Source organism: Numenius arquata, chromosome 8 (genome assembly GCF_964106895.1).
Source record: "Numenius arquata chromosome 8, bNumArq3.hap1.1, whole genome shotgun sequence".
NCBI classification, from domain to species: domain Eukaryota; kingdom Metazoa; phylum Chordata; class Aves; order Charadriiformes; family Scolopacidae; genus Numenius; species Numenius arquata.
This window is the reverse complement of record NC_133583.1, coordinates 31081734-31104726: the sequence shown is the minus strand read 5'-3', so window position 1 is coordinate 31104726 and position 22993 is coordinate 31081734. Positions and strand designations below refer to the sequence as shown.

At 47.6% G+C, this 22993-nt stretch overlaps 1 protein-coding gene across 1 annotated transcript in view; it reads right to left on the bottom strand.

The window, feature by feature from the left end:
• Window positions 1–22993, bottom strand: part of PAPPA2 (pappalysin 2) — a 90259-nt gene that overhangs the window by 52271 nt on the left and 14995 nt on the right. Inside the window, exons 3-6 of the mRNA XM_074152677.1 lie at window positions 10881–11026; window positions 4410–4703; window positions 3465–3657; window positions 1801–1922 (exon numbers count right to left, since the gene is read on the bottom strand). Coding sequence (XP_074008778.1) covers window positions 1801–1922; window positions 3465–3657; window positions 4410–4703; window positions 10881–11026 — 755 coding nt within the window. The remainder of the gene's footprint in view (window positions 1–1800; window positions 1923–3464; window positions 3658–4409; window positions 4704–10880; window positions 11027–22993) is intronic.

Below are 22993 nucleotides of genomic sequence, written 5' to 3'. Positions count from 1 at the left end.
CTATGGTGGCATGTGTGCACCTATGTGCTGTAGCTGCACACCCATGCGGTTTTGCACCAATTACAGGCACGTGCCTGAGCTGGTGGCATCTGCCCTAACCTCCTAGAAAGCAATAAGCACCACTTTTCTCCCAGCTCCAGGGTATGCATACAAGCACAAGACTTGGCAGATCTGGTGTCTCACAGCCCTCTAAAACAGGGGCAAGGGTCTCTGCGCTGCAGCTGGTCGCAGTGCTACCAGCAGCTCTAGAGACAGTCGGTGGACACGGAGCTTGCTCTGTGGTCTCATGGGCACAGGAGGCTTGCCAAGGGCACCTGAACTCCGAGTACCTGTGGCTCCATGGGTTTGAACAGTGGCTAAGCAAAGCAAAGAAACCAAAACTTTCCACAGGCACGTGATGGAACAGGTCACAGGCAGGAAGGGACCAGGTCCAAAGCATGCCATGGAAGCAGCTCTGGAAGGCTGTTACTTCACCGGGACAGTGCCCAGGCTGACCTGAGGTCCCCAGCCTACCTCCCCTGGTGGCAGATTAGCACTCAGCAAGAAAAACGTGGTGCTGGGATTTCAGACTCAGAAAGCATCACTAGAATTCATCATCCTGTAGTAGAAATACCGTTGTCGTCAACCACCACCGCCAGGATTTCTAAGGACCCAGCCACAATTCAAAGCCTCCATCCATTTAATATTAGTCTTCTAAAAACCATAAAACCTGTCTCTTTTTCACCAGAGCAAACGTGCACTTGTGACAATTGCAGGTCATGCATAGGAGAAAACAACATCCAGTAATTCCAGAAGCAGTTTTAATTTGACAGTGAATCAGAAAGGCCGGGGAAACAGGAACGACTGACAATAAATGAGCTAAGCTTTTATTTGCTTGGTACCACTGAATAAGCACATATTTGATTATTTCTTTGAGTTGACTCCCCTCTGCCCTCAATTTGCAAAGCTAGTGAGAGATACTTAAAGAGTTTTCTGATGCAGAATCTCAGCTGCACCCTGACACTCCTGTTCTCGAAGTGTGGGCTACATCCCAAAGGTGTAATAATGTCCAAACTGCGCTGTCTCAGCAGTCACCCTAGCACATTTTCAGTTGATCCCAGTGGCTCAAACCTGTAGATGCACAGAACTAACAAATCCTCTGGCTCCACGTGGTTCAGCAGCAGCATGTGCATTACATACAGCCCACGGGATCATTTCACCTGCTCTCCTGCCTCCTCTGCTTTGCTCTTAGAGGAGTTGCGGCAGCATGAAAAGCCCAACAGCTCCTATGGCAACTGCATAACCCTGAAAGCCACCATCATGGCCACAAGGTGGGTCTCAGCACACAAGAAGTTGTGACACCCTGCTGTTCACCTTGCCAATGAGGAATTGAGTCCAAACCAGATTGCCCAGGACTTGGTACAGACTCAGTGGGACTGAGCAAGGAGGTCCTCTTGTTCCCTTTGGACAAGGCTGCATCAAAGCCTGTGAATGCCCTTGACTTTTTGAATGAGGTTCCCAAGATCTATGTTGTAAGACTTATTTCAGTGAAATGCCCCTCCTTTTGACCAGCATCTCTCTTTAACACCTCTCTGGGCAATGATTTGGGTTAATATTGGTGTGTTGATTTATTTGTCCCAAGCCAGCTGGAAGTTACCACATATCTCCTGAGCACCTAGAATTCCTTCCGGTACTAAAGAGCCTCCCCAAAGAGGAGACAACTCATTTTCTAAAAGAAAAAAAAGCTTCTGTTTCTTTTCCCAACAAGATCTCATCTCCGCCCAGGGGATTCACAACCAGGGAAAAAGAGGAGGTGTTTACCTTCTGCTTCTTCTGGGGTCCAGTAGCCAGAGGAATCACAGACCCGAGGGGAAGAGGCCTTATGCACATACTGACGGAAGGTGCCATCCTCTGCACAGTCGTCACAGAGTGTGTCCTGCTCCCTGCAGACAAAAGACAAAGGCACTGACATGTCTAATCATGACCAGTTAATTTTCCATTCGTGTTTGTCCAGGCAGGATAGGATGGGAAGTTGGAAAAGCAAACCTAAGCTCTCAGGAAGCCCCTGGGCATATCATCCTGCCTGGAATAAGCTCCTTCAAAGACAGGAAAATAAGAGTGACGGTGAGACAAGCTGGGTTTAATCCCTCCTCTTCTACAGGCTCTCTGGGTAGTCTTGGATGAGCAATTCAATTGCCTGTTCCCTATCAATGAAGTAGAGCTAACAGACTTCATGCTTCCCAGGGAAATACCTCTGCAGTTGGGTGGGTACACTTGGGTCTCTCTCTGCTAAACCCCAGAATCAAGTTTTGGCTTTCATCGCTACTGTAATACAAAATGGTCACAATAATGTCAAATAAAAGAGGTCCCACTGTGTTCACCAGGGGAAAAAAAAAAAAAGCCACTTTTCCTTCACCAGTTCATCCCAGGGGATGCAGGATCCCCACCCTGGACCAGCTCCTGAGCCAGCTATCAGCAAGAGCAGGGAATGGATCCAAAGACCCAGCACCTGCCTCCTAGACCCATGTTTTCCTGCTCCTAAACGGCTCATTCCCCACCAAAGCAGTTTGTTTGGATGACTCAAGGCCACCCAGCACTCAGAAGCTCTAGGTGTTAGGTGTCTGGAGGCTCTAGGCACTCAGAGGGTGACAGGCACATGCTGCTGTTATCCCTGGGTGAAAGGCCCATTGTGGAGAGCACCAGTTCTTTGAAAAGACAGCAAACACTGATGCAAGAGTGTCCCAGCTGCCATCAAACATCACTTTTCTTTTAATTGCAAGTGACAGTTTTGTGAAGCAGCTTTAAAACAAATTCAAGAGCTCTTTAACATGTGCTTATCATCCCATAATAAAGCTGTAGACCTAAAAACCAGTGGAAACCAAAATGTTTTAGTAAGAGGGGCTGCTGAATAGAGGTATTGGTGATATAACCAGGCCTTGGTGACTCCCTGATATTGGGGAGAAGGAAGACAGCCACCCGGTACTCAGGGTCATGCACTGCTCATCAGCCAAACAACTCTGGTTCCTCAGCGTCGTTTCTCTGGCTTAAAAAGTTTCCTGACTTACCCTCAGTTAGTTACACTGTGAGATCGTGACAGCACTGGGAATGAAACCCAGCTCTTGTGGTTCCAGCTCCCTGCCTTAACCACAAGGCTGCATTTCCTCCTGGTAAATAGTTATTTTATACAATAAGTGCTAAATGAAGCTCATTTTACATTCCGTGATTGCACTCTGGGGTTTAAGAATTGGCATTGCCTCCCGACGCTCTTTGGCTTCCCCTCCCAGCACCCCGACAGCAGAAAGCTTGCGGGAGAGCCCATGTGCCAGCAGGGCCATTGCAGCAGCCTGGCTTTTGTGTCTGAGGGCTCTGCTGGAGATGACCAAGTGGGAAAGGGGATAAGGGGGATCTGCACCATAGAAAATCCCTTGTCCTTTCTAGCAGGCTCCTGTGTAAGCCCAAGACCATCGCAACAGCAGATCCCTTACCTCTCATGAATGACACCACTGATGGGAGGCAGCCAGTAGATGCTGAGGGAGTCTTGTGTCTGCCCCGTGACCATGGGAGGGATTGGAATGGGGGCAGGCTTCTTGCTCTGGCCCCAGCGCTGGTATACCAAGTCCAGGTAGCAATGCATCCGGGCCACTTGGTTGGGTGTGAAGGTATTGGTGCAATCATCATCTGGGGAAAGACAGGTAGCAGGGATTGGTCAGCGGGACATGACAATGTGCACCCTTCCTGATCTCCAAACCCTGTTTTGTGGACCTCTGGGAAGACCTGGGAGACATCAGTGCATGGTTGCTCTCCGTCCAGGACACACTGGTGTCATGTGTCCCCAAAGCCACAAGATGGCACTGCCACAGCAGCTCCACATCCCTGCAGCTCCGGACTGCAGTGCCCTCAACACCAGCGCCTCGCACCAGCTCTAACATCTGGGCAGTGCCACCGTCCTCGTGGGACTCGCAGTGGGTCAGCAGAGGGTGACAGAATTGCTCTACGGGCTTTGGTCCTCCTGGGCCGCCAGGAGGTGCACCAGCCCTCCACAGCATGCCTTTGGAAACCAAACCAAAAGGGCTCAACTTAAAGGTCCAAAACTATACCAGCAGTAGTAATAATAATAATAAATAATAGTAATAATAAAGTTCAGGACTGGAGAATAAAGGCACACCACCATGCAGACAAGAATGGACTTGTTTAATCTCCAATGACCTACAGACTGGAATGGAGGGAGAGGTGGAAACATCCTGCAGCAAGAAAGGGGTTAAGAAACTACTGCAAGCACAGGCTGCAGCCTGCCACATCCCTGCCCACCGTGAGAGACGGTATCAGTTGGGAAACGAGGGAAGGTACTATCGATGGAGGCAGAAGGGAGAGAAACCCAACTTTCTAGGGAAGGTGATCCCTTACAATTTCTAATGACTATTGCTCATTACCTGTGTAACTCATGTAGTTGTTGAAGGGTGTTCCCGTGAAATGCGTCTGGCCGCAGGTGTCATTGGTAGGGTCTGGATCCCGACAGAGTTTACTCTTTGGGGTGGGGGCAGTGTCAGCACAGAGGTCTCCCGTCTCCATAGACGGAGTTGTCTCCCTGCAGGGATCGTCACAAGATTCACGCTCGCTCACTCCCTTAAACACATGGTACAGCCCCAGGATATGTCCCACTTCGTGGATCATGGTGTTCGTGTGGCCATGCATACCATAATAAGCAGGGTTGAGGACAACTCCACCTAGAATTGCAAGTAGAGAACATCACCCAGAGAGAGACAGTGGGCAGCTGCTGTTACTTACCTGTGCTAGATAGAATTCCTCTTACTGTGCTTTCAGGTCACAAATGAGGTGCCAAATGGAGACCTGAAGATGGACATATTCACCCTCTTATAGACGGGGAGAGAGCTCCTTTTCCCTCTTGGAGTGGAACAGGATGGATGGTTTTTCTTCCCCTTCTGATCACACCACTCCCCCCAATGTCTTCAATCTTTTTGGCTACCATTTCCCTCTGTGTCTTTTTGCATGCTTATAATTTGGTTCACACAACTCCAAATGAGGTTTGAAACCAAGGCACCAAACTGAGACATGCTGTGGGTTTACAGGAATAGTCTTTTAGACCAGAGGAAAGAAGACCTTCCTTAGCCTAGACATGTGGCTAAAGCATAGCAGTACACGTGGCAGGTGAGAACGAGGTGTCTGGCAAAATCCTGATTCACTCGGCTGTGCCAACTAGAAGCCACCCTCAGCACAAGTCCATATGAAGATTCAAGTGCACCGCTTCTGGCCCCTACTGAGACAGCATCAATGGTCTACTGTAAACCAGACTCTAAGGAGTAAATTTAGACTCATATCAGATGCTGTTGCAATCCACTAAGATTCTACCACAAACTCAACTCAAATTCATTTGATTGTGTTTTGGAGTGAGATTTTCCAAAATGCAGCTTCTGAAGATCCCTTCCTCTCCTTCAGAGGGGTTTGTGTGTGGGCAAGGTGCACCAAGTGAACCAGGTGAGAACCCCTCACCCATCGCAGTTCTACTCCTCTTCATTGGGGCACCCCAGCCCCTTGGCTCAAGGGGGCATAAAGGGGGCAGTTCATTTCCAAGCCAGTTTGGTGCAGGCTCAACTGTCAAAGATGCTGGAGCATGGGTACAGACTAAGTCCTCCAGAAACTGTTCAAAGCTGTCGCCTCATACTGACAGCAACAGCACAGAGCTGGATAGGACCCTTAGCTGCAGGACAAGGTGCTTTCCTTTCCTGCCCACCCACTGGTGATGGGAAGAGCAAGGAGCAATGATGCTGAGGAAAACCAAGCGGAGCAGAGCCTTCCCTTTGTTCACTGCCAGCATCTCTGACTCTTGACCTGGGATGCACACCCTGTACCAATAACTGTGTACCACATCTGCTGGGAAACCGTCCATGGAGAATACTCAAGAACAAAACTTACCTCTCCTCTCTTGCTTACTTTTATTTTGCCCAAATGAAAATATCTTCGGAAACCCTACATCTTTTCTCCTTGTTTTGAGGCTTTTCAGTGGCCATTTCCTTCCCCCTCTCTTCATCTCGCTTCCTTGCTCCATCCACTTTTCCATGCTGCCTTACAGTAGAGTGAGTGCTGGGGAATATCAGCAAGATGAAGGCGCAAAAAGCAGACCCCAGCATGTGCCCAGGCTGACTCCATGACTGTTTTTACCCAACTACTTTTAACCTAGACAGTTTGGATGGCAGCGTGGCGAATAGTTGGCTCCAGCACAGCTTGCTGCCTCCTTTGCAGGCCCCTGGAGTATTTACTGTGCCAGCTACCTCACAGCAGAGCCTCTGCTACTGCATCTCTGCTGATGATTGCTGCCTCTGCCAGCAAAGTTAAAATTGGCAGAGGGCCACCGTGTGATCCTGTCTCCAGCCACAGCATAGACTGCTTGAAATCTGCTCCTGGATCAGCTCCGTGCGCTACCAGACTACCTCATGTCCTCAAGTACAGGGCACTCCTTCCAAGAGAGGGCTTTCTTCAGATCACTGTGTCCCTGGCAGGACACCAGCAGGACTGTGACTCCTCTGGTGGAACCATGCTGGGTGAACACTGGGTTAGGGGTGGAAAGGGGCCTTCAGAGATGCCCAACAGGGTTGCAGGAGGGTGACCTGTCAAGTGGCACTGCTTCTTCGCTAAAAATTCATGTTTGCTGTTCTTCTTCCCCAGACTGTGGATCTTATGCCCAGAGCAGCTTGGCTTGAGGCAAAGGACGGGTCACAAAGTAGCTGCATTCCCTTTATCCCCAGCTGAAAACACCAGAGCAGAGGACCTTGCATCCCATCAGTCAGCTCTTGACCCTTTTGTTGACTGGAGATGGGCCACAAGAAGGTACAGAGGTTGAAAAATCCATTTGGGACCTTCATGTTGTGTCCTTCCAATTGTTAGGTTTTTGCAAGCCACCCCCCTCTCAATTACCAGGCCGGTAAATGCTATGGATAGTAAACAGCATACCTGTGATGGAGAACCCAGCGGGCACAAAAAAAAAAGCTGCTTCTCATTTTAATCAAAACAGGGCATGAGAGAAGACAGAACAGAAAGAAAAGGCATCTCTGCAGCCAAACCCAAGCCTGAACAAGGCAGGAGGCTGCCTGCCCAAAGGTCCGAAGGGAGGAATGCACACACAGAAAGAAAATAGTGTTCATAAACAAATAAATTAGATGTGAAAGCCCTGCACGCATCCTGCTACACTAACCACAAAGAACGGGTCTGAGCACCAGGGGCACGGGAGGCCCTGTGACCAAGCAGCCCTCCTCCCAGCAGAAACCCAATGCTCTTCCCATGTGGGGGAATAAATGGGATTCCAGTACAGGGAGGGAGAAAACTGTCACAGGGGACGGATGCCAAGGCTGGGATACCCTGTCCCTCCCTCCTCTCTGCTGGCTTTCCCTATCCCATTCCTCCCCCACACTCCACAAGGATGGTCATATTTTTATTACGGTTTTTTACAGCAAATTAGATGGAAGGACTAGAAACAGCATGAGAACTCTTCCAGAACATCCCTGTCCCTCCATTCCCTGTCCCCACAGCTCCCTGATGAGCTGGGAGACCTCCCAGCTTTGGACCAGGAAGTTGTATTTCCCCCCTGCAGGGTCCTGGCTGTAAAGGCAAGATGTGGAAGTGTTCGTAACATCCCAACAAGATCATTCTCCCCTCTCCTTCATGTGCAGATCAGGCTTTCCTTCTCACCTCTGCCTCCTCCTGCCCTGGAAGACGGACTAAATTGAGTTTTAAGTGAACTTTCCTTTTCATGCCTGAGAACCAGATGAAGGAAGCTCCCAAAGTCAGCATTTAATCAACCAAGCTGAAAACTTCAATGTCATCTCAAGGGGGTCCAGCACTTCAAGGCAGGTGAAGCAGAGTCTTCTTTGGACTTGCCCACCAAACTGAGGCCAGGCAGCTGGAAACTGCAGGGCTGGTCTTGCCACATCCTCTCCCTCCAGACCAGACCTACCAGCTACAGCTGCAGAGCTAGTAAGATCCCCAAGGCCAAGCCTCAGCTCTGTGCGAGCAGCAGGAGATGCCCCGTCCATCAGTACAGTGATTTGCACTGGTGTGGAGACCACTTCACCTTCACTCACACATCCCTCGAAAGGTCCCAGGATGTTACTGTGCTTCTAGCCACGATCAATGGCAATGATGGACTCTGGTTCAAGACAGCCCCCAAGAAGCCAACCTGTCCTGGGTCAGGGCTGTCGCAAAGGACGCAGGCTCAAGCAAGCGCTGGCTGGATCTTTTAACAGCAAACCACAAAGCCGAACGCGTATCATAGGGCCAGTCTTCCCCAAACACTGAGTCACAGCAATTAATGGAACAAACGCATGACGGTTAGTCAGACAGGAAGATGGCCATTGCTTAAGGTACCTTTGATGGAACGGCTGGCCCTCCTTCAGGATCCACTGACCTCAGCCAGATATATGAGCTGGCCTCAGCTTATATAACTACAGAAAGTATTTATAACATCAAATATTCACAATTGCCTTGCCTTTCGACCATGTTTATGCAAATACAGTTCACATGCAGCTACACATGAAGTTTAAAGCATCTGCATTATTACATTGCTAGGGTTTTTGAGGCAAGGCTTTCCACTGTGGAAAGCTAAGGTTTTTTTATAGGACAGGAGTTCTTTGACTCTTTGTGTTTTGTAGTTGAAAAGATTTACTTCTAAGTTCTCAGAAAATTCATTCCAGACTCCAAGCAAGAACTCTGAATTTGAGAGGAACTCACTGTGATTGTGGTGGAAAGACTGACATAGACAGCATGGTTAGGAGTGGTGCAAACAGAACTGAGATCTTCTGCTGCTAGCTGGCTGCAAGTTGTCTCTGTCTAAGAGCTCCACAGCAGCTGAAATACTGCCTATAGAAGTGTCATGGACCATCTCACCCTCTCCAAGTCAGTAATTATCTCCTACGCTTCAATGAATGTAGTTGCTATTGGTAGTATTAGTACTAGTCTAAAATGGTAAACCGTCCCTAAGCTTTCAGAAAGGCATTTCTGCTCCACAGGAGCAGACAGTGGCACGGGGGGAGCAGAGTCTGTGTGCTGACCTTAAAATATTAAGGTCAGGATAGACAGGTGATTGGTAAGATTGAGTGCAAGAGAAGGAGTCTGTCTTCTTGGAGACAGGCCTCTCTCTTGTGTAAAGACCTGTCTCCACCGCTGGTCACTGTTACATCCTTAAATAAAGCTCGGAAAATTTTCTTGAACTACTTATTCACTCCTCCCAAGGTTTTCCTTGCTCTTTCCTCACTGCTTTACCTTCACATCAACTCAGATTCTCCAGTAGCGTCTTGTGAGAGGTTTTGACAAAAGCCATAAATTCACAACCTGCTCAGTCCTAAGTTTCTTCTATGCTGGACAATAATATACATTGTGCATGGTACAAAACACTTGATGATGTGGTGGAAACTACTGTTTACAGAGAACAGAGTCCACCACCCGCCCTCCCAAGCTCATTAAATCTAAAACTAAGGACAACCTTGAACCAAAGTCTTCAGTCTGTGCCAGAGCCTCAAAGAAGTTCAGATCCAGCTTCATACTTCACAGCTCTGGCACAAGAGCCAAGACAACACCCCTTTTCCCCTTAACCTCCAGGGTAAAACCCTGATCCAACATTTCCAGATGGTGCCACCTTTTGTGTCCCTGGCTGGACACAAACTCTGAGACTGGAGTTAAATGCAAGCTTTTGATGAAACCAGTCACCCTGATTACCCTTCCGTACAACTCTTTGTGAGCCATTGGGAGGGGTCTGAAGAGAACATGTGTGGCTGAAGCACTTGCTGTAGTAAGATGATTGTCAAGCTGAGCCTTGGAAGTGATTTCTGGAAGCTGAAGGAATAAATTTCATGGATATCTGCCTTCCTCAACAAGCAACTGTAGCAATAGGCTATTGAAAAAACAGTCCTGAAACTCATTGAGGGAGGGAAGCTGGCAAAAAAGAACTTTAAAACAGGTCTTTAACAGCAGTGTAAAACTTTTAAGGGTTGAACATCACGCACTTGTAAAAGCAGAAGGTCTAGGCCTGCTGTGCAGGTGTCAGGAGTAATTATTTCCAGTTACTTATTGAGAAACACTTTAGATGTTTTGACTGCAAAGTGTAAAGGGCTTTGCCAGAAAACTCCGACATTGAAGAAGTGGAGGGAGAGGCAGGAAAAAGAGAGACAGCAGAAATATGAGAAAACACACAATACATTTACATTCTAGTGATGCAGTTGCCGTTTTGACTATCTTGTAGCCTGCCAGCACTGATGACCTTAAGCATCTGCCTTGAATTCACTGAAGCCAAGGAGAACCTTGCCTGCAGCAGTTAGTAAGCCAAGTTATAAAAGCATGGTTTAATTTGATAGTCATCCTCACATTTTCAGCTCGATTCGGAAGTGGACAGTGTTCTCTGCCTGGTCAGCTCTGGAGTCACTCAAGTCTCGACTCTAAAATCACTGACACTCCTGGTTTACCTGTTTGTCATTACATGCTGCAGAGTGAAGTTCACCATTTCCAGAATCCATATCCAGAACATAGACCTGGAAGGCCCCAGAGAAGACAAATGCATGTCTAAACCCCTCTCCAGAGCCTGCACTGATGGTTAACCTGCATCTCTCCCCAAGCTTTCTGTCCAACTGTCTCACTGCCTTCACCATTAAAACTTTCTGATATCAGCCTGGAAGTCCTTGGTCACGCTGTAACCCCACCACCTTCTCCACACGGACACAGGGAACAGGCAGCTCCTTTCCTTAGAGCAGTAGCTGTTGGTACACCCAAAGCCTGTTATCACAACCTTCTTAAACATTCTCAATGTTGAGCCAAATCACGGCTGCCTCTTTTTGCCAAGTCAATCAAGAGAGAGAAAAAACAACAACTCTCAGACCCCCTGAGTGGGGTAGCTTACTTACCAAGGTGGCTAAGGGCCTCTTTATCCCACGGCCAAGTGGCAGCACCAGCTAACTCTTCCCTCACCGAACTGGCAAAGTAAACATTGAGGAAGTGGGTGCTGTTCAGCTGCAGTGCCTCCTTCAGCTCCTTCACACTCACATAGGCTCTGCAAGGACAAGGGAGAGAAACAGGCTTCAATGGAGCAAAGAGGAAAAGCAGGAGCCACCGTAGATACCCTGGAAAGGGTACAGCAGACATGGAGACCCCATCCTCATCCCTCTGAAACCAACAGCGTTTAGGAAAGTGTGGCAAAATTCAGCAAATTTCAGGAGTGCCCTATGACAGTATTAATTCTGCTCTGTGAGGTGCGTGGGGTTTGTGAGGGAGGCAGTCAGGCAAATCTGAAGAACTTTTTCCAATTACAGTAGCTTTGTTGATGAGTTCTACTCTTAAAGAAAGTTATCCAACAACAGGGACAGAAGAGACTCCACAGAATAGCATAAAAGACAAAATGGGAGGAGAAATAATGGGAGAAGAAAGGAAGTGCAGAAGTCAGTCCTGCTAGGGAAAAGAGAAGGGATTTGGCATCAGGAAAGTGGAATTTGAGGAAAAAAAATGTTTTTTCCTCAACGTGTGAGGGGAGAGAAAGGAATCCAGAACTTCAGCTGGTTCCAACAAGGGGTTGTCCCTGATGCAGGTGAGGGCAGGAATGGACATCAAACCTTATTCTTGGGAGCAGAGAAGGTTTGCCAGCCAGGGCCAAGCAATCTCTTCTCCAGCTTCTCTAGCCTGTCTGGAGAAGTTCAGAACCATGGTTCTCGCCTCTGTCTTTTTCCCCAGAATAACCAGTGTGCTAGAGGCGGCAAGCACAAGGGATCCTGCAGAGCACAGGCACATAACACATCAAGAAGCATGCTACCTCACATGCATCCCTGTGTGTTGTATAAGGAAAAGCATGAGGAAAAGGTATCTCAGAATTTGCTCTGAGACGTCCCTCTTGCAGCTCTGCTCAAAAAGGACCTTGGAGAAGAGTGCTGCCTTGGTTCCCCCAGTGTGAGCCAGCAGCAAGGCCCTCTTCAACAAATCTGTCTCTGTATGTGATCCAAATCCCTTCTGAGAGGAAATCTGGGATGTCTGCAGGGAAGCACAAAAGGTCCCAAAATAAGCTTAATGGGGAGAGAGCGACATCCATGGAAACAGCTCCATCAAAGGGCAGGTTTAGTAGGGAAAGCTTCCTGACAATACTCCTGGCTGTCCCTCCTTCCATGTCCAGAGCTGGGAATAAAGAGCTGCAGCAGTGGAAACTATACTGGAATGGGGATATCAAAGACATCCATTTCTAAAGGACACAGAAAGGTAGCAGGCTGGGAGAGATGGGTAAGCAATAGGTATTGCAGCACAGCAGTAACAGCCATGGGTATGTCTGGGTGTCCACAAAACTATCTTCACGATGTGGCATGTTTCTAAGCACTTTAGGTTTCACTCTCCCCTCTAGTACTTCAACAGTCCCAGCGTTGATCTTCAGGGAGTTAGTGTCCTCAATTGCGTAAAATGATCAGGATCTAACATAATAATTCCAATAATAATAGCAGTGGGATTGTAGGTCTTTGGGCTGTGCTGCAAACGCCAGATACTCTTTTAAATCAAGTACTACCATTTCCACCATCAGTGCCATTAACCTCGAGGGCTGAGACAGCATTAGGACGGGTAGCCCTAGAAGACATTGCGTCCAAGTCTTCAAAAGCTGAGGACCCTGACCTGCAGTTTTTTGAAGCCATTAATTTAAGATATTCTAAGCAGGGAAAAACTCATGGAAAAGCTTCAAATACATCACTGTGGAATGATGATGGAAATGCACCATTGTGGAAATATGTCATAAGAATGACTAAACCTGCAGCATAAGGCCAACAGCAACATTAAGGTGGTGGAAAGCATTTCACTTATTCCCATGCTTCAAGGACAATTGGCATCTTTCAGCTGCATGGAGAGATTATGAAGGGAACGTGGCCATTTCTTTACAGTGAACCAGCCATGAAGGCACACCAGCTCTATTTGAACGAGCAGCTTCTGTAAATGCTGCATCTACTAGTGCATTCCTCACGTCACTGAATTATGGAAGGAAGGACAAAAAGCTGAGCATGGGCTAAGGGGAAAAAGGCACACCCTCACCCAAGATTTGAAATGAGAAGGGAAACCAGCGAGAGATGTGCAAACACACTGTTTGAGATGGCAAGATCCCTAGCCAAGTTATTATACCAACAGACCTGTTTAGAAAGAGAGAGGTTGCTACAGCAAATGAAAAAGGAGAAAAAAGTGCAGAAAAACTAAAGAAACAGGATTCCAGAAGCAGACTAGAGCAGGATGGCATATGGAATATAGCTTGGTAAACCCGAGGGTGGCTACTTCCCTGGATCTGAAGTAGCCGAAAGACTTTCAGAAGCCATTACTGACTTAGGAAGTGTCAGAGAACCAGGATCTGCTGACTACTTCTCCCTTACCATCAGTCCCGATAGGCCATACTGGACTGGAGATGTCTCACTCACCTTGCCAGTGACAAAGCATCTCCAAAACTTCAGTCACTTCAGAAAATCTTGGCTGGATGATATGGCAACAATTAACGGTGAGATGGGATGACCAGTTTCTCTTCACCAGGCCCCGAGATCTCCCACCACAAAGCAGCATTCCCAGAACACTTTCCCTGGCCACATCAGCTTGCGGAGAGAAAACTCTCCCAACCGGAAACAGCAAATTAGGAGAACATGATCTCTTCTGTGTGATGCCTTGCCTGAGCATCCCAGACACGCGCCACGCTGACGCCATCCCTTCAATCCAACCAAGATGGGAGCAGGCCGGGAGGAATAGATAGGGAGAAGAATAAATAAACCTGAAGGACATATTTGTGGCATGACTTGGAAGGAAGAGAAGCAAAATTTTCATAGAAATAGAGCGTAAAGAAGGGAGAAGGGGGAGAGAAAGTCTCCTTCACGCACCAGAGCTGCTCGGGGGACGCAGACCTAAAAATAACATTGATTCCTGACCTATGATATCTTGGAAAAATAGCCCCAAACACTTTCAGGCTGTCCAAATTCCGAGAGCTGACGTCAGCCCTATTCAGAGGGATATTCCCGCCGCCCCTCTTCTGGAGACATGATGTTTTTCTGGCTGTCGCCTGCCATTCCCTTGACACTAGCAACATTTTTTGTCAACCCTTAATTATAAATAACTGTAATTTCCTCCATTGAGAGATCTGGATGGTTCAGGGCTGTGTCAAGGGTAGGGGGAGCGGCTCCAGTACAGAGAGATGCTCAGATGAATGGAGGAGGAAAGGAAAGGACCCCGATTTCAACCACTAGGGCATGGAAAGCATAAATATCCTCCTGCTGGCATCCTCAAAGACACAACTAAGACCTAAACAACTCTAGAATGGGAAACTCCAATTCCCCTCAATCCACATTTCCCACTGGCATCCTTAGCTTAGACAAGGAGCATATAACTGGCGTCTTCGCCTGTTGATTACTGCCAAGGTCATGCTCTCCCTCTTCTTCGGCACTTCTGTGATTTTCCCAAGGGGAAGGCAGAGCAGCCTTTGGTCTCCACAAACAGCTTAAATGACAGACCTCTTCTCTGCTCCCCAAATAGCTTCAACGCCTACAAGACTGGAGTATTCCAAACTAGATGGTATTTACAGCAGGGTGGGCACTGCAAGTCAACACATAAACACAAGGAAGGCCAGAGGAAGGCCAGAAGGACACATGAAGGCACAGATATCAGCTAAGCAGCTAAAAAACCCTACCCCAAAGAATAGGGCGGAGGACAGAAAAGAGACAGAGAAGAGCCATTAGGTTTTACAGATCCAAAGCAAATGTTTTTCCAAGAGCATCCAGAACTCATCAGTGAGCAGCTAGCTGCATGATAATATCACACTGACCTGGGGAGTAGTTGCAACCCCGGGAGAGTCGAGCTTGCAAGAAGAGCATATGCAACAGTAGAGAAAGATTAGGGATGGGAAGGCTACAGTCTGCCATTATTAGAAATGAGCATGGTCATGAACACCATCTGAAATTATGGTATTTGAGGGAACAAGTCCAGATATGAGGGTCTCCCTCATGACAGGTGCTCACTTGTGGTATTGTTGACTTAAAGTTCTGCTGAATGACACTAACTGACAATGTGACTCCAAGGCAGGCTTAGGTACCACACTGCATATGGTTTCACTTGTGGGACTCGTGGTTGGCAGAAGGCAGATGGAGAGAAAGCCTGGACTTTGTTTTGCTCTACAGCAGAACAGTGGATCTACACTGATGTTTGTGTGGTTCTTGTGCTGGATCAGAAGCACTTGGCTCTCTATGGGACATAATGATGTGCTCTCATTGTGTGACATTTCAGGCTATCGAAAAAAGGAAAGGAAGATGAAGTCCAGCAGCTTCAGTGACTATGTCACCGTAGAACAGCGGAATCACAGACTCATAACTGTGGATGAAGAGGACCTCCACAGGTCATCTAGTCTGATTCTTTTGTTCAAAACAGGTCTAATTAAATCAGGCTGCTCAAGGCCATGTCCAGCTGAGACCCGAACAGCTTTGAAGACAGAGGTTTCACAATTTCTCCTGGCAACCTATTCCAGTATTTAACCAACCTCATGGTAAAAAAATTCTGAGTGTTTCATCCAAATTTCTCATGTTCCAACTTGTCTCCATTGTTCTGTGTCCTATCATCATGCACCTCTTCTCAGAGCCTTGCTCTACATTCTCTGTGTCACCCCATCACATCAAATGGGAAAGCTATTAAATGACTCCAGCTTTGCATGGAAAACTATTACTGCACTAGACCTTACCACACTAAGGTATAAGGACCCAAAGCTTCTTTTCTGATCAGTTGAAAAATCATGCTCCATCCATGATCCCAGACATCCCTGGAGAGCCCTCATATCCCTTTCTCTTTGTTTTCCCTTGGACAATTTTGTCCTAGCCCAAGGGGCAGACAGCATCTTTCTACTCGTGAATGTAAATCAAGCTCTGGGCTGGTTTGGTCAAAGGACAAGACTTGACATACCCTGGACAGACAGAGCTATTGCTGCTTTTCCAGGCAGCAATTTCTGCAGCAACAACAGGACCACAGCTGGTGCCCAGGTGGGAGAGAGGAGAGGATCTGCTAATCTATGGGTCAGTAGAATGGACAATAAAGCTGCAACACAAGCCTGATGTGGTTTAAGGTAGGAAAAGAGTAGCAAGAGTGGCACTTAGTGACAGCTATATCATAACAGCAAGTCTTGGGGCTGTGAAAGTGGCCAATACCACTGATAGGTAAAAGGTGGCACTTCCGAATGAAAAGCAAGGCCAGCACATACCCCATGCAGTACCATAAATCAAACTGAATTCTCTGGGTACTGCAAAGGATGCAGTGTGTAATGCCACAGGAATTCCACTGCAATTCAAAAATAGGAGTCTTTTCCCTGTAGACATTTCAGAGGGGATGTGGGAGTGGGGTTGGGTGGAAGATATCCAAGTGCCCTCCATGGACAGCTGGAAAATACTTGAGACCCAGCCAGCTCCAGCTAACCATATAGCCTAATGAAGTCACAAGGGATTCCTGGCTCTTCTTTCATGTCCTTCACCCACAACAAAGAAATTCCTCTTTCTACTCCCGCCAAGCTAGGAGGCTCCCTTTTTCCCCAAACCTCTGCTTGACAAATGAGGAATCCCTCAGACTTCCCAGGAACAAGCACCAGCCCGCCAGTAACGTTTTTGGTGCATGGACAACATATTCCCCCAAGGCTGAAAAGGGTTAAAGCAACACGCAGCAACAAGCCCAAGAGCCACAACTCAACCCATGAAGACAGGTGCTGAATCAAGTGGCATGAATATTTTCAGTGAGCACACTCTCTAAACTCACCATATCATCAGTGAAGAGAGATGCTCCTCCAGATGTTGAGCTAAAGTGAACATCTTCTGATTCACCCCACCAAAGGAATCCTCTCCATGGTGACTCTTCAGGAGGGGTCCAAAGAGATAATCCTCCAAACTTGGGCTCTCTCCTTACATACACAAACCCTCCTTGCTAGAATTTGTGAACCTTCGTTCCAGGTGAGGCTCAGCCTTGCCTACTTTCTGCTTTGCTGCAGGCAAAGCCCACTACCACAACATAAACAAGACATGGTACCATCTTGGCACAGCACACAGGCCAAGGTAGGTTACTTGGTCTGCCTCCAGACTAGATTGACGGTGGTTCTCATGGATTTACCTGCCCTGAAATTTCTGGTGTTAATGCAGCTGGGGGGATGCTCTATTTTTAGGAAAAAGCTTAAGTCCTATACTTGTTAAAACCAGTTGCATCCCCGTGACCATGGTCTAAGAGCTCTGACTCCAGTCCAGCAGTATGCTGGTATGCCACAAACATCGTTGCCAGGGTCATAACAACTTGACAAGGCAGTAACATTCAAATGACCCTTATCTGGACAGGCTTTGGTAACACAGCCAGATACAAAACACATGCAAGAGGTGAAGGGAAGGCTGAGGAAGAGCCAGGCATTGCCCTGGGATCACAGGAGGCACAACACTGCTGGAATAATACCCTCTATAGTCCTCAGGAGTCTCTCATCACCTTCACTGGGTGTTGGACTCCAGCCAAAGAGCATTTGGGTACACAACTGATGAGGTCATTAGACACCCTTGAACATGCCTGAAAAAACCCACCTCTGAGGTGCTGAAGCATGAGTAGAACAAAAGCATAGGAAGCAGCCATCACTGGCAGCACCACTTAAGAGACAGTTTAAAATTTGCATGAGTGGCTGATTACCAAGATGTCAGAGAGGGCAAAACACTCCTACATGAGGGCTGTCAGGATCAGAGGTTTCCCTGTATGCATGAGCAATTCCTGTTGCATTCAGAGGTAATCCTCAATCTCCATGTGGGAGGTGGAATGTGGCTATGGGACTGAAGCAGTAACAGATATTGCAGGGTCAGAATGGTGCACTGGCAATGCTGTGGACGGGATCAAAAAGACAAGTTGTGGTTCAAGGCTGTAACCCTTCCATAGAGATTTACTGGGAAGGCCAAGAAGGCTGCAGCCAAGAAGGCTGCAGATCACTAGCACACAGCAGGGAAGCTCCCAGTGACATCAAATGGTAGCACACAACTTCCTGAGGTCAGATTTGGGAAAGACAGACAATAACACTAGTGTTAGACCAGAAAGCCCTGCAGGGCATTTTGTCCTGAGATAGGCTGAAGAGTAAGTGCTTCTAACAATGGCATGGCCCAGCTATTCCTGGAAGTGTTTGCTGAAAATTTATTCATCACTGAACCAGCCAAAGGCAATGCTATTTTAGCCCCGGTTTTGGTGAGCAGTGTAGAAATTATGGAAGGGCTGATGAGAGAAAAAAAACTTGGCCTGAACAAATAATAAATTGATTCAGATTATCTTTAAATGGAAGTATGAACACAGGTCTTGAACTAAGAATTGAAAACCAGGACTGACCAGCAGTCACCACTGCACCCGAGATGCCAGGGAGAACAGGGTGAAATGGGAATTCCTTGAAATCAAGCTGACTCCAGTGAAAACAGAGAGTAAAAGGGCCTTTTAGAAATAAAAAGAGCAAACAAAGGAAGGAGCAGATCTGCTGAGCAGGGAAGATGGAGGTGAAGCTCAGCGTGATTGAGATGCATCCCTCAACAAAATTAATGTATTGTCTCCACATTTATTCAGGATTATGAGAAAGAATTCAAGTTCCCTTCCAGTGGGGTACAAGATTAAAAGCATCGTACTGGAGCAGATCTCAAGATAAAGGATAAAAAGGTGGTGGCAGTTGGATGGGGGCTGAAGTTGGACTGGGTGGGAGGGAAGATGAACTGCTGGGAGGTGGCAACAAGTCCCAACTCTGAAAGAGGTGGGATGTAGGAATACAGAACAAAGGGCAAAAAGCAGGAGGGAAGAGTGCAGAAATAGAAATATTCATAGATAAACAAGTCTCAGTGGATGTAACACATTTGCAGCAGGAGCCCAGGGAAATGCCACCCTGAAGCCACAAGGACTGACCATGGGGCAGCTGGAAAACAGCTACTATGATACGCCCAGTGATGTCTACAGGGGTGAACAAAGATCATAATGAGACAGGCTGATCTGGTTGTCCTCTCTCTGACAGACCTTAAATCCACCTGCAAATTTCAGCAGGCTTTCAGGTATAAAGGATTCCATGTTACTACTTTCACCCTCCTACCCCATCTTTCAAAAAAAATAATGGAAGTGCTCAAACACAGGGACTGATGTCAATATGATCATCTGCAGGTCAGTGAAGGACATGCAATGCCCTCTCTGGGCAAACTCTGAATACACTGCCAAGGACGCCAAATTTTTAACTAGCTGCCTACACTGACCGATCCCAGGCACTGCCAACGTGAATGAAGGCAAAGGTGTGCTGCACTTGCTGGCCTTTCTCTTGGGAAGCCAGTCAGGCATCAAGGACTTGTCTTTGCCTCTGACACCATGCCAGGGCACCTGACTTTAGGAAACCCATGCTAATTCCTCCCACCATCCTGCTTAAAGACTGTTTGCTTTTCTGCCACATGCTGGTTTCCTCTCTGCATCTTGTTATAGCTCTGTTGACAGCTTATGTGCAGGGGGAGGGAGCGGGGACCAGTTTTAAGGCTGGTTGCACGTGGCACACTAGTACTCATGTTTTGGGATGATCCCCTACTTGTGTTGAATACATGAGAATAAGCCTGAGGAGAGGTTTACCCCTAGCCATGCTCTCACAGCATGGTGGGCACCCTCAGGACACCCATGCCGATGGGTGCACACCCCCTAGCACATCTTCTGACTTCCCCTTCCAATGTTGTCTTCAGATACAGCCTCTTCTTGCAGCTTCTCACTGGAGGCTTTGCCAGATTTGAGACTTTTCTTGGAGGATGCTAAAGCACCTGCACCACCAGCCCCCAGCCCTTAGGATTTCTGACCAGCTGTCCTGGTTTCATCAAGGAAAGAGTTAATTCTCTTTCCAGTGATTGCAAGGAATCTCAACAATACATATTGTTTAAGTTGTTGCTCAGCAATGTTTATGCTTTTCAAGGACTCTTTTCAGCTTCCCACAGAAGCTGAGAAGGAATATAGACAGAACAACAGAATGACCAATAAAATATTCTGTACCATAAACATCATGTTCAATATATATATATATATATGGGATTAGCTGGGATGGAGGGTCCTGCAATCATTGCTCCAGACAGTGCCAATTCCCCATCATAATAATAGTAATTCCCCCAATAATAATAATAATTATTATTGTTGTTGTTAATTTCCTTTTGTGATCTCGTTCTACTAAACTGTCTTTATCTCAACCCATGAGGTTTTTTCTTTCCACTCCTTTTCTCCCTCTTCTCCCTACCCTTCTTGCAGGGGGGGGAAAGGGGAAGTGAGCAAGTGGCTGCATGGTCCTAGTGGCTGGCTATAGTTAAACCACCAGCACTGCAGGAGTGGGGAGTTCCCTTCAGTGCCCCTCTGAAGGGACAGGGATTTTCAGTGGCTCTTCCTTCAGCACAGATTAATCACATGTGCATCAGATGCTTGGATCATTGAAAAACACTGGTTTCATGATGTTTGTGCCCTCCGGACAAAGCTGACATGCTGCTTCACTCAGCCATTAGTTGCCATGCAGATGATGTGCGCCACAGCCTGTCTGGGGGCCTCTTGGGATGGCTCTGCTGAGAATCCCAGCACATCTTCGTGCGCCTGTGTAGGTTTCCTGGCTATAACTGAAGTATCACCAGTTCTAGGATATCTTAGGAGGAGGTAAGATTTTTGAGAACCACTCATTTGGACCCAGGCACCCATGTTTTGTCCAAGTTGCATTTCAGTTTAAAAAAAAAAATTCCAATGGTTGTGGCTACCTGATAGACCTCTAGTCTCTCCTGAACTCCAGGAGGAGTAAATCCTGCGCTGCAGAAAGCATCAAGACCAAACACCAACAATCCCAAATGGTCAAGCGATCCTGGTACCTGACACTGAAGCCATTACATTATGATCCCAGGAGAAAGTTCCACAACACTTGCTCTAGGAATAGATGTCTACACTCTCCCCAGGCACAAGAAATCACATGTTCCCCTTTGCCTGCCTCAAATTAAAATCCCTTAAGAAGGTAAGGACCAATCCACCCACCAATTGCCTCCTCCATTCCCATCACAAATACCATCCGACATCACCACATTGCTGGAGGGGGAAGGGGCATCTTTTCACAGTGGCCTCATGGAAGAGGTATCTAGACATGCCTCATAGCATCATCCCCCAGCAAGAAAGGGCTCAGAGGGGTGACAGGGCAGTGGGAAGAGGAGTGTTGGGTCAGGATCAGGCACACACAGAAGAGAAATCCAGGGCTGCAGGAGGGAGTAGAGGGCTGCGGTGAAGCTGATTGAGGGAGGCATGAAGGGAGACAAACAAAGGAAGCTGGCCTCTGGCTCGGCAGGGACTACCTGACCTCTCCTCCAAGGGGGCACAGCAGCTTTCAGCTGGTGCTGGCAGCCCGTGTCCTGAGAGTTGTTGCTGTCTGGCAGAGACAGTAAGCAGCAAAGCCCTAATCGGAAAGGACAGCTGGATTGCAAAGCTCTCTCCTATGCTTCTCTGCTGAGCCAAGACATGGGAGCTGAGGCCAGGACTCCTTCCTGAACTGCTGTTCCTTCATCCCCCAGCCAGCACTGATGGGTCCCAGCCCTTTGGGTCACCTCCTGAGGTAGACCTGCCAGAGCTGTAACCCTCCATCACCAGTGCTCATTAGGGACACACTGGTTCCCTCTGCTCCACAGTACGTTTTAGGACTGGCACAGTTTTCACCTCCCACACGTGGAAAGAGCCACCAGCAATGTTGCAGTGGGGACGCCTACTCTTCCCTTCCCTTCTCCCCCACATTGCCAAGCTCCTGGTCACTAGTCTTTCATCTTTTGAGCTACTTCTCAGCCAGAGGCAACCTTCAAGGATTCCCTGTAGTCCCATCACATTCACACCCCTGCAGCCTGTCTAAGGGTCCACCACAACACCAGCAGCCCCAAAGGGCTTCCTTCTCAGGGCAGAGAGAAAAGGACCTAATCTTTGCAAGGTCATCTTCCAGCAGCTCTCCTCATACAACCTCAGAGGTGCAACATCCCTGTATAATTCAACATGGAAAACCCTGTGCCACCAAGAAGAGACTCACAAATTCAGCGTTTCTTACAGCATTTCAGCCCTAAAGCATCATTTGGTTCTGCCAAACAACCAAAGCCTGTACACACTTGAAAGTTAATACAAAATATGCCAAACGTTTCCAAAAAAGCTCCCACAGGAGGCTGGCTTAAATCTTGTGTTAGCACTACTGATTCAGCCCATGAACCTTATTTTTTACCCCCTCAGGGAGGACAAATCCATGCAAGTCCCATAAACTTCCTGGCTTATGTGACAATTCTTGTGTTGCTTAAGCATAATGGGCCATCAACTTTCCCTTGGGATAAATTTGTCCCGGCAATCTGCATTTTAGTGCTCTACATCTTGGGGGAGTTGATAGCATTTGGGGTTTATTTTAATGGAAGTTGGTAGCCATGATCAATTGTAAAAGCTCTATTTCCACGGAAATGGGTATTTAATAGATTTTAAAAATGGTGGTTATTGACCCAATGGGCCTTAATGGCTTAAAAACCATCTGATTGTTGTATGTAAGAGTAAATGCATATGATTTTCAAATGCATACTGGAATAGGTAGTAAAAACCCTTTTAAATTGCAAGGACCTGGTCAATAGGGAGTTTCCATTTGCTTGTTTGGCCTTTCTATTTCTATCAGAGTGAATCACAACCATCTCTTCCTCAGAGAGGCTTACCATTTCCTCACGGGTGAGATCATCTTAAAACACGCGACCCATCTGAGACCCATCAAGGCATGGGGATGTCTTTCATTAGACCAGGCGGCAATGCAGAGTCAGGCTTTCAGAGAGGCTGGGATCCCAGCTGCTCCTCGTGGTGGGAGCTGAAGACACATGGGCCATCTCTCATCTTCCGTGGACCGTGGCACCCCCATTGCTCCCAGGGAGAGCTCCTCGGGAGCTAAAAAGCCACATGTGCCGCAGACTCCTGGGTTTAAACTTAACTTACAGGCTCCCAGTTGATGATCCTACAGTGAAATTCC